The sequence below is a fragment of the Hypanus sabinus genome, chromosome 6, assembly GCF_030144855.1.
Source record: "Hypanus sabinus isolate sHypSab1 chromosome 6, sHypSab1.hap1, whole genome shotgun sequence".
NCBI lineage: Eukaryota > Metazoa > Chordata > Chondrichthyes > Myliobatiformes > Dasyatidae > Hypanus > Hypanus sabinus.
Genome location: NC_082711.1, coordinates 45,053,224 through 45,067,563, shown reverse-complemented (window position 1 = coordinate 45,067,563; position 14,340 = coordinate 45,053,224). Strand labels below are relative to the sequence as shown.

General features: G+C 42.3%; 1 protein-coding gene across 1 annotated transcript in view; it reads left to right on the top strand.

Annotated features, from left to right (window-relative positions):
- The window catches only part of LOC132395141 (alpha-2,8-sialyltransferase 8F-like), a 150,385-nt gene that overhangs the window by 76,484 nt on the left and 59,561 nt on the right, over positions 1–14,340 (top strand). Inside the window, exon 3 of the mRNA XM_059971441.1 lies at positions 9,576–9,662. Within this exon, the coding sequence (XP_059827424.1) occupies positions 9,576–9,662 (87 nt within the window). The remainder of the gene's footprint in view (positions 1–9,575; positions 9,663–14,340) is intronic.

The following is a 14,340-nucleotide window of genomic DNA, read 5'->3' as shown; positions in this document are numbered from 1 at the left end:
ATCTTTGCTGGTTTCCCATCTGGTTACCCACACAACCAGATCCAAGTCTGGACTTAAAAGCCCGATTTACTGGCCCTCCAATTTGGTATCAAATCTCGAGACGAGGCCCCAAGTTATTACGAACCCCGTAACTGGGTATCTTACCAGCAAAGATAGGAGTATCCGTTGAAGTCTGATGATACTATTTTTAACAGTATTTATTAGTAAAAATACACAAAAATAACATCAATGCAAATATACAGATAATATACGTCATCAATACTAAACCTAAAAATGCAGGTATAATAATAATCAATAAGAAATAAACTCTATTGTTGTCTAGGGGATAATGAATTGTCCAATGGAAGTATGAAGTTCAGTTCAGTTCATACAGGCTGCAGTAGTTGTTCACTGTGTTGCAATTGTGAGAGAGGGAGGGAGAGGGAGAGAAAATAACTTGCCGACTTTCCTTTTACAATCTTGATCCATCTCCATCCTTTAGCTAGACCGTTCCGTGGAGCACACGTCACCCAGGAAAGGGTGGACACTCACTCAAGTCTCCACCAGTCTTGTAGCGTCTCTCCTGGTGCATTTGAGGGGTGTTTCCCCAGACCCTACTTTTATCCTCACTCACGGGGTCTCAGGTGTCAATCAGGTTGGGATGATGCAATCCCTCAACCAGACCACTCTGGCTGCCCCCTGAGGGGTTTCAATGAATAGTACAGTATTCAATACACAGTTCCTTCTCCAAGAGATAATAACAGTAATCAGTGGTTCCGTTCCACTTTTGTTAGAAGGAGCCATTCCACTTTTGTGTATCCCTGTGTTGTCAATAAAAACTACCTTTTCTGTTATCCTGTGTCTCCCTCATCTCCCTTGATAACAGCATCGGAGTAGTAGTGATTTGCGATTCTCCAAGTGGGGGGGGGGGGGCGACTTTACACCCTTCTGCCCATCAGAGTTGCTCCTCATTCGTAACAACTCAAAGAGTGGTGAGTGCATGGAATGGGCTGCCAGCAACGGCGGTGGAGGCAGATATGATAGGGTCTTTTAAGATACTTCTGGATAGGTACATGGAGCTTAGAAAAACAGAGGGCTATAGGTAAGCCTAGTTATTTCTAAGGTAGGGGCATGTTCGGCACAACTTGTATTGTGCTGTAGGTTTTCTATGTTTCTATGTTGTATGGATGAGAGAGGTATGGAGGGCTATGGTCTGGGTGCATGTGAATGGGACTAGGCAGAAAACTGGGAAGGCATGGGCTAGATGGGCAGAGAAGCCTGTTTCTGTGCTGTGGTTCTGTATGACAATGATTTTATTGCATTCTCCTTATTTTTGAGCTCTACCCATATTGGATCAGCCCTCCAGTTTGTCCTCCCTGGCTGCAGCTGTAAGATTTTCTCTGATCAGTAGAACAATTTCTCATGTCTTACTTCCCCCTCTATCATCTCTGAGATACTGGAATCCCAATGTTCAACTGCCCAGACCTGCCCCTCCCACATCCTGCCCCTCCCACATCCCTCATACAATCAAGTCCCAGAGCAATATAAAGGTGAAGAGGCCAATGTTGAAGAAAACTTAAGAGGAAAATAAGTCACACAATGAATAGTATTAAAATAGTTAAGAGCAAGGCGAAGCAGATAAATGATTCAACAGTGAGGAAGTGGAAGCAGCAACATAACCACAGACAAGCTCTGGTTAGATTACTGTGTTTTTGCCAGACTTGATTATGGTTTCCAGTCACAGTAGTAATTATGAAGTTTGATGAGCTAATTGCCAACACAGCAAGGACAGAAGAAACTTTTGGCTTCTTGTTTTTACATCAGAACATTCTAAAATGTTCCTAATCCTTGGGCTTGCTGCTTCTCCCGGTAACTTCATAAACCTTTCCTTAGCTTGGTTATTAGTTTAATTTCTGTTGTAATCGTTTATTAGAAAAATATAGAAATGTAGAAAACCTGTAACACAATACAGGCCCTTCGGCCCATGATGCCGTGCTGAACATGTACTTATTTTAGAAATTACCTCGGTTACCCATAGCCGTCTATTTTTCTAAGCTCCTTTTTTCTTATCCTGGAGTCTCTTAAGAGACTCTATTGTATCTGCCTCCAACTCCATTGCCGGTAGCCAATGCCAAGTCTCACCACCCTCTACGTAAAAAAAAAAGAACTTACCCTTGACATCCCCTCTACTTCCAAGCACCTTAAAACTGTGCACTCTTGTGTTTGCTATTTCAGCCCTAGGAAAAAGCCTCTGACTATCCACACACTCAATGCCTCTCATCATCTTGTACACCTCTATCAGGTCACCTCGTATCCTCTGTCGCTCCAAGGAGAAAAAGCAATTCTGAATTGGGTGTTGTGAAATGAATCTGATTTGATCAGGAAACTCAAGGTAAAGGAACCTTTAGGGGTCAAAGGTCATAATAGAAACATAGAAATGTTGAAAAACTTACAGCACAATACAAGCCCTTCAGCCCCCAAAGCAGTGCCGAGCATGTCCCTACCTTAGAAATTGCCTAGGGTTACCCATAGTCCTCTATTTTTCTAAGCTCCATGTACCTATCCAGGAGTCTCTTAGAAGGCCCTATTGTATCCGTCTCCACCACCATTGCCGGCAGCCCATTCCACACACTCACCACTCTCTGCATAAAAGAACAGTCCTGACATCTCTTCAGTACCTACTTCCAAGCACCTTAAGACTGTGCCAGTTCGTGCTAGCTATTTCAGCCCTGGGAGAAAGCCTCAAACTATCCATGCAATCAATGCGTCTCATCAACTTATACACAATAATATTATAGAATTTGCCCTGCATTTTAAGGGTAGAAGATAAAATCAAATATACTGTATCACTACTACAGTGGAGTAAAGGGAATTACAGAGGCATGAGAGGTTGCTGGCTAAAGTTGATTGGAAGGGGACACCAGCAGCGATGATGACTGAGTATCAGTGGCTGGAGTTATTAGGAGCAATTCAGAAGGCAGTGTATAGATACATCCCCAAGGTGAAGAAATATTCTAAGGAGAGGATGAGCCAACCATGGCTAACAAGGGAAGTCAAAAACAGCATAAAAGAGGGTGCTTGTAATATAACAAAGAGTGAGAAATTAGATGAATAGGTAACTTTTTAAAAAAACAACAGAAAGCAACTGACAAAAAACGTAAAGAAAGAAATGATGAAATATGCAGGTCAGCTAGCCAACAATATAAAAGGCAATACCAAAATTTTTTCATATATAAAAGAGGGATAACAGTGGATACTGGACCACTGGAAAATTATGCTGGAGAGGTAGTAATTCTGGAGAAAGAAATAGTGTATGACGTTAATAAGTATTTTGGGTCAGTCTTCATCGTGGAATACGCTAGCAGTATTCCAGAAGTTCAAATGTCCGAGACAACAAATTAGTGTAGTTCCTTTTACTAAAGAGGGTGCTGGGAAGCTGAAAGTCCGAAGGTAGATAAGTCACCTGGACCAGATGGACTACACCCCAGGGTCCCGAACAATGTAGCTGAAGAGATTGTGCAGGCATAAGTAATGGTTTTTCAAGAATCACTAGATTCTGTAATATTTCTGCGGGGCTGAAAAATAACTCAAATTATGTCACTCAAATTTTTAAGAAGGGAGGGAGGCAGAAGAAGAGAAATTATAGGCCAATTAGCCTGACCTCAGTGGTTGGAAAGACATTGGACTCCATTATTAAGGATGAAGTTTCAGAGTACTTAGAGGCACACGATAAAATAGGCTAAGTCAGCATGGTTTTTCTAAGGGGAAATCTTGCTTGACAAATCATTTGGAGTTCTTTGAGGAAATAACATGCAGGATAGACAAAGGAGAGGAGTATTATCTAAACTAATGTTTCCGGTGGCCCAATCACATCGGGAGTGAGAGAGGAGGCAATTCACAGGCCAGGGAGAAAGATTTAAAAAGGAGTGTTCGTGTCTTTCAGCTTTTTCCCAGTGCCCAATCAAAGTGGGAGCATGAGAGGAAGCGACTCGCAAATTGGGGAAAAATATTTAAAAAGGAGCATTCATATTTTTTTGGTGTTTTTCCAGTGGTCCAATCACATCAGGAGTGAGAAAGAAAACGACTCAAGTCAGAGAGAGAGATTTATAAAGGAGTGTTTGCCGGCTTTTGGTGTTTTCTGGTGGCCCAATCTCATCGGGAGTGAGTGTGGAGCAACTTGTAGGTCGTGGAGAGAGATTTAAGATGGAGTGTTTGTGGGTTTTTGGTGTTTTCCAGAAGCACAACCAAATAGCAATTCATTAGCAAAGGCAAGTAAAATTAAGGCAAGGTTAAGTTTTGTGTGAATGGACCAGTGTTAGAATGGGGAGGCTTTGGCTCATCAGGCTTTGAAGAAAACAGGATTGGGTGAGATAAGTATTTGGTGAGCTACTTCATTCTTCGTTTCTCATCTGTTCGTCCAATGAGAAACGCTTGAGGAGCTGAGTTGTGTACTTTGTGTAAGATGTGGGAATTTTGGGAGACTTCCAGCCTCCTACATAACCACATGTGCACCAGATGCACCAAGCTACAGCTCCTCAGAGAATGTGTTAAAGAAATGGTGCCTGATGAACATTGGCTCAAATGGGAAACTGAGGAGATAGATAGGAGATACAGGGAGATAGTCACCCCTGAGTTGCAGGAGGCGGGTAACTGGGTGACTGTCAGAAGAGGAAAAGGAAATGGGTAGCCAGTACAGAGTACCACTGTGGCTATTCCTTTCCATAACAAGTATACCACTTTGGATACTGTTGAGAGGGTCAACTTACCGGAGGGACCCACTGTGACCGGGTCTCTGCACTGTGGCTCAGAAGGGAAGGGAGGGAGAAGGGGACTGCGGCAGTGATAGGATATTTTATAGTTAGGAGCATTAGATATGAGATTTTATGGATGTGGTAGAGATGCCTGGATGGTATGTTGCCCTCCAGGTCCCAGCATCAGGGATATTCAAGAATGGGTATACAAGCTGAGGCAGTGTGTAATTAGACTGTCAGGAAGTTCAAGCTGATGAAAGGGCAAAATTGATGTCAGTGGGATGAGTTGTAGGGTTACAGGGGCCAAAATAAAAAAAGGGTGAATACAGGGCAGGAAGTTTTATATTCAAATGCACACAGTATAGGGAATAAAGTAGATGATCTTGCAGCTTAGAGATTGGCAGGTTTGATGTTGTGGGCATCATTGTGTCAGGACTGAAACAAGATTATAGTTGGGAGCTTAACATCCTAAAGATATGCTTTGCATTGAAAGAACGGGTAGATAGGCAGAGGGGGTGGCATGGCTCTGTTGGCAAAAAAAGGAACCAAATCCTTTGAAGGAGATGACAGAGGATTGGAAGATGTAGAATACTTTTGGGCAGAGCTAAGAAACTGCCAGCAGAAAAGAGCTTGATAGGAGTTACATACAGGCCTCCAATCAGTAGCTAGGATATCAGCTACAAGTTACAATGGGAGATTTAAGACAATGCTTGGGGATATTGACAGCTAACAAAATTGCTAACTACTTTATTAATAACACTTTTATTTTGGAAACAATCATTCCAATCAATAAACAAGAGGAAATCTGCAGATGCTGGAAATCCAAGCAATATCCACAAAATGCTGGAGGAACTCAGCAGGCCAGGCAGCATCTATGGTAAAGAGTACAGTCGACGTTTCAAGCCGAATTCCTCCAGCACTTTGTGTGAGTTGCACTGCAATTAATAGCCTGTAAATGTCATGGTTCGGTCTGCTGGCTGCTTGTTTCAGTTAATTTCCTTTTCCCCATGTTCCGCGGAAAAGACCCCGTTGGGCTCTTTGATTAGGGCACCTGATCTTTATTCGAAGGGGTCAGGATAAAAACCCCAGTTTACAGCTACTTGCTGCTGGTTTGTCACTGGGCGGCTATGCTCGTTCTGGGCTGCTGAGAATGAGTCAAGTCAAGAGTGTGCTGGTCGCAGCTCCTGGGTCAAGTCGAGTGTCTGTCATCCACTGTTCCTGCTTCGAGTCAAGAGGCTGGTACGTCACTGCAGCCTGGACGGTGATGAATGTGCTGAGCCGCTGAGAATAAGGGACCATCTTCATGAACTTCTCCGTGTCAAAATACATTTTATCTGTTGTTGTTTCTGTCATCTCATGTCCAGCTGAGTGGGTCCAGCTGTTTTGCCACTGCTCTGAGCCGGGACGCAAGTGGTCTGTCAATTTGTTTTGTCGGCTCTGAGTCCCAGTCTAAGTCAAGGCTCTGAATCCAAGTCCAAGTCCAGGCTCTGTGTTCCAGTCAAGTCCAAGTTGAGGCTTTGTGTCCAGTCAAGTCGAGGCTTCGTGTCTGGGTCAAGTTACAGTCCAAGTCCTGGCTCTGAGTCCAAATCAAGTCCAAGTCCCGGTTCCGAGTCCAAGTCCGTCTCTGTGTCAAGTCTCCATGTTTGTGTCTAGCACTTGGGTTCACCCCCATTCAATCTGTGTAACAGTATCTTCCCTCTTTGAGGTGTGAACTGAAGTCTCAAGGGTTCAGGATGGTTGTGTTCTGTGTATATGTCTCATGAATCAAGGTGGCAGGGCCAAAGCCTGAGAAAGAGGAACCAACCAATACATGGCCATTACTGGGGCAGTCGGCGCAGATTTGAAGCAGCGCATCTGAGGCGAGGCAAGGCAAGGCAGGGCCTGAGAGTGAGGATCAAGCCAATATTAGACCAATTTAAGCTCTGGGCCAGAATTGGAAGGTAAGGTAGGGGCAAAATTGAGGCTGTCAGGCCCAGGCCCAAAAGCATATTGATGTGGCAGAGCCTGGGTACAAGAGTGAGTGGATTTAAGCTCTGTGCCATATTGAAAAGGTCAGCATGGTTTCCTTTTGCTAGAAAAATCTGTTGGAATTCTTAGTGCTTAGCCCACTGTCTCTACACCCATGACTGAGTGGTTGGGCACTGCTCAAACAGCATCAATACATTTGCTGATGATAGAATGATTGTTGGAAGGATCTCAAATGGTGCCAAAAAGACGTAAAGGAGTGAGATATGCCAGTTAGTTGAGTGATGTCACAGCATCAACATCCACAAGACCAAAGAGCTGATTGTAGACTTCAGGAATGGTATGACGAGGGAACACAAACCAATCCTCATAGAGGGATCAGAAGTGGCGACGCTGAGCAATTTCAAGTTCCTGGATGTCAATATCTCTGAGGACCTAAACTGGATGCAATATGTGGATGGAACTATAAAGGAGTCAAGACAGTGCTATATTTCATTAAGAGTTTGAAGAGATTTGGTTTGTCAACTAAAACACTCGAAAGCTTCTACAAGTGTATCATGGAGAGCATTCTGACTGGCTGTATCACTGTCTCGTGTTGGGGGGAGGGTACTGCTCAAGATCAAAATAAGTTGCAGATACTTGTAAAATTAGTCAGTTCCATCATGGGTTCCAGCCTCTGTACTATTCAACGCATCTTCAAAGAGTGGTGCCTTTGGGAGGCAGTGTCCATCGTTAAGGATCCCCACCACCCAGGACATGCCCTCTTCACACTGTTACCATCAAGAAGAAGGTACAGGAGCCTGACGGCACACACTCAGCGATTCAGAAACAACTTCTTCCTCTCTGCCACCAATTTATAAATGGTCATTGAACCCATGAATACTACCTCACTACTTTTTGTTTCAAATATTTTGCACTATTATTTTAATAAACAGAAGTATTTAATAGACATATATATTGTGATGCTCTAGGAGATGGGGGGGCGGAGAGTGTGGTCAACAGCCTGCCCCAACATTCCTAATAACCAGTGCCTTTTATTGTTATTGTGTTAAAGTACTTTTGTGGAATTATGGTGGGATGCTCAAGTTCATTTATTGTTACATTTTTGCATGCATTATACCAGGTGTCAAACTCATTTTAGGTCACGGGCCAGATTGAACAAAATGCAGCTTCATGCGGGCCGGATCAGTCGGACACGTGCAAACGCAGCTTTCGTTGCCTCCGTTTTTTCAGCCTGCTCTCATGTGTCTCAGTCTCTGCTATAACTACAAAGTGTTTCACTTTACAAATTCCGTTTCTTATGAAGAAGACTGCCGAGCAAGACTGCCGAATAAACACTAAAAGCCCTGAAAACCTGGTACCTGAATAAACTCAGCATTAGCCATATCATACGCCTTAGGCGCTTTGATTACTGGGACCAGCTTTAATAGTAATTAGATGTTATCTCACGGGCCAAAGATAATTCCACCGCAGGCCTTGAGTTTGACATATATGCGTTATACAGTTGTTCATACACGTGTTTGTGGATCACCCTCACTGTAACTGGGGTGTGAAACAATCACCTCCCCCATCTGTATGTGACTGAGTGGGTTCTCTCCCTGGGTCATAGCGCCCAGTCTGTTTTTGTGTTCATCACAATAAACATAGTCTTTGAGTTTAATGAGGTTCTTCCTCAATCATTATGGACCAAGTTCACGCCACATTGGTGTCAGGAGTGGGATTAGAAATTAATAGTAAGTTTGAAGAGCTACGACTTTGGATAGGCCACCTTAAGACCCAGAGTATAAGTCGAGGGCCTGAGGATTATGCCTTCCCACACCCCCAGGCGGGCTCATGAAGACAGGACCCAGAGGTCAGAGATCAGCCATGATGGAACGGTGGAGCAGACTCGATGAGCTAAATGGCCAAACTCTGCTCCTATTTTTTATAGTCTTTTGGAAGTCAGCCAGATTACTGTTTTGACCATTATACTAAAAGCTATTTTGATGGGAAATACTACCTGCATTTTGTTGTTTGATGAATGAACTTCACTCCAGTAATAAGTTGGACATTTCCAAAGTTGTCAGACATGAATTTACACTTGGTATAACTATAGTTATGCAACACACACACAATGCCTGAGCAGCTCAGCAAATTGTTACTTCTTCTTGAGATTTGTAACTATTACTCATAGATGACTGCAATGTTTTAGTGAAGAAAATAGATTTAAGCAGACAGATTTACAATAGACGGATGTGTCATTGTGTGGTTTCATTACTCCACTAATTTCCTTTGGTTTGAGCAAAGTCCATTGCTATCTGTTCCTGGATATGGGCAATTCCTTCTGTGAAATTTTGTTTATCTTATTGCTTGATTTTTTTAAAAGTTCATGAAGTTATTTTGTATTTTCATGTCATGGTGAAATTTGAGGCTTGGTCACAAAACCTCCTTTGTGGCACAGTTACCTGACTTATTTGATGTTGTAATTATTTGAGTTAGATACTGACTCTTTCTTCAGATCTGATTGACCTCTCAGCCTATCAGAGAGTGGTGGTCACTATATGATTAGTGTAAATGTGTGCTTGATAGTTGACGTGAATAATCAAGATGGTAGGAACAATTTTCCCATCTAGAGCTCAGTGAAGAACACTCAGTGAGATGTCTGCACTTTATTAGAGGTGCTCTCACTGAAATCTGCCAACCACTCCTATGTATGTGGTGCAGGCTGGCTTCAACTAGTTAATCAATAGATGTTCTTCATTTATTTATTTAGCAACACACTTGACCTACGTAGTTCCAGTCTTCAAATCTATTTGAAGATTGCATGCAGTTTGCATGCTGCTTATATCATGAGAATTTGCAAACCTTTCAGCTCTACATGATTTAATTTTATGCTCTTAGGTTTACTGAGGATGATTTTATTAAACTGTTCAAGCAACTTCAGAATTGCAAGTGGGTGAAGAATACAGAAGAGCAGAAGAATTTGAGGTAATTTGCAAAGTTTAGTATTGCTGAAGTATAACTGAACTGCATCTAAAATATTCATGAAAGAGAATGGTGGATTTATTTCTGGTGCTTCACTTTCACCTCACATCCCAAAGACAGCTCATAGAATCACAGAGCATGAGAAAAGGACCTTCAATGCAACATATTCCTCCCGACTAAGGTGCCTATCTCAGCTAATCACATTTTCCTGCGTTTGGAACATGTTCCTCTAAAACTTTCTGACCCATGTACCTGAAAATGTCTCTGTAATTATACCTATCACTTCCTCTGGCATCCATTCTCAGAGTGGAAAATCTTGCTTTTCAGGATCCCTTTAAATATTTCTCCTTTTATCATAAACCTATGTCCTTTAGTTTAAGGCTATGGCTATCCACCTTACCTTTGCTTCACATAGTTTTATAAACTTTCATAAGGTCACCCCCCAACCTGCTTTGTTTCAGGAAAAATAGGGAATAGATGAGCAGAATGATAGATTAATCATCCAGTGTTTGTCTGAGTTACTACAAGACTATTCTCCACGTGTCTTACAAACAATATTATGTGATGCTTCTTTAAAGTAGTGATATCCCTTTAGAACCGAGTTCAGGAGGGATCTTTTCAGCCAGGAGTTGCTCAATCCATGGAACATGTTGCCACAGTGGGCTATGGAGGCCAAATCAAAGTGTGTATTTTAGGTAGAGATTAATGGATTCTTAATTAGTAAGGGATTATGGTTTATGGGAGAAAGCTGGAAAAAGGGGTTGAAAATGGGAGGCTTCTAATCAGATTTTGAGTGTACGAAACTTATATGTGCCTTTCACAATAAAAGACAAGTATAACTGGTTTCGAGAACCTTGATTTCAAGAGATATTGAGGCCCTGTTTAAGAAAAAAACAGGTGCATAGCAGGTCTAGGCAGGTAGGAACAAATGAGGAACTTGCATAGTATACAAAATGCAAGAGAACACTTTAGAAAGGAATCAGGAAGGCTAAAAGAATGCATGAGGTTGCTGCAGCAGACATGATGAAGGAGAAACCTAAGAGATTCTACATCTATGTTAAGAGCAAAAGAATTGCAAGGGACAAAATAAAGTTCACTGGCAGATCAGAAAGATAATTTATGCTGGAGAGAATGAGATGTGGGAGAACTTAGATTGATTTCTTGCATCTGTTTTGTTACAAGAACTGCCCCTTGTTATAATAATCAAGGAGGCACAGTGAGATTCTGTAATTACCAACAAATACCTGTATTGTTTCCATGGAAGAACACGTGAACTTACACAACTGAATACCTGTGTGCAGACCTACTAAGTTTTCCTATCCTTCCATGAGCAGTCAACGACTATTAAGGGTAATACCAGTTAAAAGAATTCTTTGCTGCTGACCATATGTTCCTCGTAGTCCCGTCTCGAATCTCCACGTCCTTGGAGCTCCTCATATCCACGATGTTGAATCTCCTACAGAGTCATCTCTATCTTTTATCAGAAAACCTCTGCTTTTTTATCCATTTCTCACCAGTTGAAATATTACATTCCAGTGACATTGGATATAGGTTATGTGTCTGAACTTTAACACCTTTCTATTGGCTCTGCTTCAAGCCAGCATCCATTTATTGCCCTCTTCCCAGAAGGCAGCAATTGGTAATTTATGGCTCTTTCTTCTCAATCAGCAAACAGATTGAAGCACGCAGGGCAAATACAGACCCCAAAAGTTAAAAACCTGCATGTTATTTCCAACTAAAGAACACCTCACTTCTTATTTGGAAATTATCCCTAGTTCAGCACATTACCTGGAGCGTAATCATGTCAACTTTAAAACAGTGATCAAGCCAAGAGACTTTAGCTCACAACAGGGAGAACACAGAGTTCCTTCATAAAATGGCAGCTTCTATCTCCTTCCTAATGGCAAGAACAAAGGTAAACACCCTGTCTGCTTCCACTGTCCTTGAATCATTTAAGCTTACTGATTTGTAGACTGTAGTTCTTTCTGGGTAACAGTATTTCCTCGGAAGCTTGACACAGACTCTATAGAAGGGAGGTAAAGTAGTAGTACAGCCATGGACCCTATGCGGATTACAGAAGAGGAGATGTTTGCTGTCTTGAAGCAATCAAGGTGGACAGATCCTCATGGCCTGAGAAGGTGTTCCCTTGGATCCTGTGGAGGCAAGTGCAAAAATTGCATACTTAAATCATCCTAGGCAACAGATGCAATATCGGAGGATAGGACAATAGTTAATGTTGTTCCTCTGTTTACAATGTCACATACCCTGTGACTGGGTTACCAAACCAGCAGAAATGGGATGATACGTTGGAGTCTGGTGGTACTCTAACTAAAGGTGTTTATTAGCAAACTAAGTAATACAATATCAAAAATGCAAATATACATATAAAATAGGTTAACAATGATAAATACAGAAGTGTAGGAATAAGAATCAAAACCAAGCTCTGTCGTAGTCTAGGGGTAAATGAATAGTCTGAAGATAATGCAGAGTTCAGTTCAGTTCAGTTTGGGTTGAGATAGTTGCTGTTGTGATGTTGGAGAGAGAGAGGTGAGCAGCTGCAGCAGGCAAACCTTCCGTAGTCTTCTTGTTCCGTTGTACCATTGTGGTCACGATTATGACCCCTCCATTCCAAGCCAGACCGTTCTTCAATGGTGGGCTCGTCACCTAGGCATGGGTGGACACACACACAAGCCACCACTGGCCTGGTTTCACACACTGTGAGCCTCTGACCAATTCCCCCCAAATCGATCCTCCAAGCCTCCACCTTCCTGTGGGTGCACAACACTCATTCAGTGTCCAGTGGCATGTCTGCCTGTGTCTCAGCAGACTTGTCTTTTATCTCCGCTGCCGGGGTACCAACCATCCATCAACTGATCAGGTCCATCAAACTGGCCACTCCCTCCTGTATCAGCAGACACCTGGCATCACTCTGCTGTGTCAGCAAGGATTCACACAAGCAGGCAAAGTCCTTGGAAGTAAAGTCAATAATCAGCAAAGAAGCCATAATTTAAAATCCTTGTGTCTCTCTCATCTTCAGCATGTGTAGCATGACGCCTCTCCCCCTCTTTATCTCTCTCTTGTTAGCAGCATAGTTCATGGGGTGGGGGGGGGGCGCGTGTCAACTCTGGACGCCATCTCCCCATGGTTTTCTCATCACTCATAACAACAAAAGGCTGTAAGAATAAATCATGATATTATATGCCAGTGAGCCTGACATTAGCGGTGGAAAAGTTATTGGAAGGTATTTTAAGAGACCGGATATATGTGTATTTGGATAGACAGTTCAAGAGTGTCAGGGCAGAAGTGTGTGAGGTTGACATTTCTCAGGAGAAAGTTCTTGGGAAGAGCAGACTCAATGGGCAAATGGCCTATTACTGCTCATACATCTTATGGTTTTATGGGATTGATTGGGGATAGTCAATATGGTTTTGTGCATGAAGGTCATGCCCAACCAATCATAGAGGGATTTTTGTGGTAGTTACCAGGAAAGTTAATGAATACAAGGCAGTAGACTTCAGCAAGTCATTTGACAAGTTCCCACTCGTGAGGTTAGTCATGAGATTCGGTCACTTGGCATTCAAGATGAGCTGCAAATCGGACTAGACATTGTCTTTGTGGGAGAAGCCAGAGTGGTAGTTTATGGTTGCCTGTTTGACTGAAACCCTGTGACTAATGGAGTGTCACAAGGATCGGTGCTGGGTCCATTATTGTTTGTCATCTTTATCAATGATCTGGATGATAATGTGGCTAACTGGATGACATCAAGATTGGGGGTAAAATGAACAGCAAATAAGACTATCAAAGCTTGCAGCAGGATCTGGACCAGCTGGGAAAATGGATTGAAAAATGCCAGATGGAATTTAATGCAGGCAAGTGTGAGGTATGGCAGTTGGGAGGACCAACCAGGGTAGGTCTTACATAGTGAGCAGTAGGGCACTGAGGGGTGTGGTAAAACAAATGAATTAAGGAATAAAGTTTCATAATTCATTGAAGTGGGGTCACAGCTAGATAGTGTTGTACAGAAGGCTTTTGTCACGTTAGTCTTCATAGATCAAAGAATTGAGTCCAGGATTTGAGATGTTATGTTAAAGTTGTATAAGATGTTGTTGAGTCTTAATTTTGAGTATTGTGTCCATTTATGATCATCTGCCTACGGGAAAGATATAAATTAGATTGAAAGAGTACGGAAAAAATTTACAGGCATGTTGCCAGGTCTGGAGGATCTGAGTTGTAAAGAAAGATTGAATAGGTTAGAACTTTATCCCCTAGAATGTAGAAGTCTGAGAGGAGATTTGATAGTGGTATACAAAATTATGAAGGATATAGGTAGTGTAAATGCAAGCAGGCTTTTTTCAACTGTGGTTGGCTGAGACTAAAACTGGAGGTCATGGGTTAAGGGTGAAAGGTGAAATGTTTAAGGGGAACATCAGGGGAAACATCTTCACTCAGAGGGCGGTGAGTGGGTGGAGTAAGCTGCCAGTGCAAATGGAGAATGCAGGTTCAGTTTCAATAATTAAGAGACCAGATATAGGTCAATGGAACTAGGCAGTTTAAATGGTTTGGCACGGGCTAGATGGGCCAAAGGAGCTGTTATGCTGAAATATTTCATGACTATGACAAAAAAAATAATCGGACATGATTGAAAGACAGAGCAGATACTCTTGGTTGGATGGCCTAATTA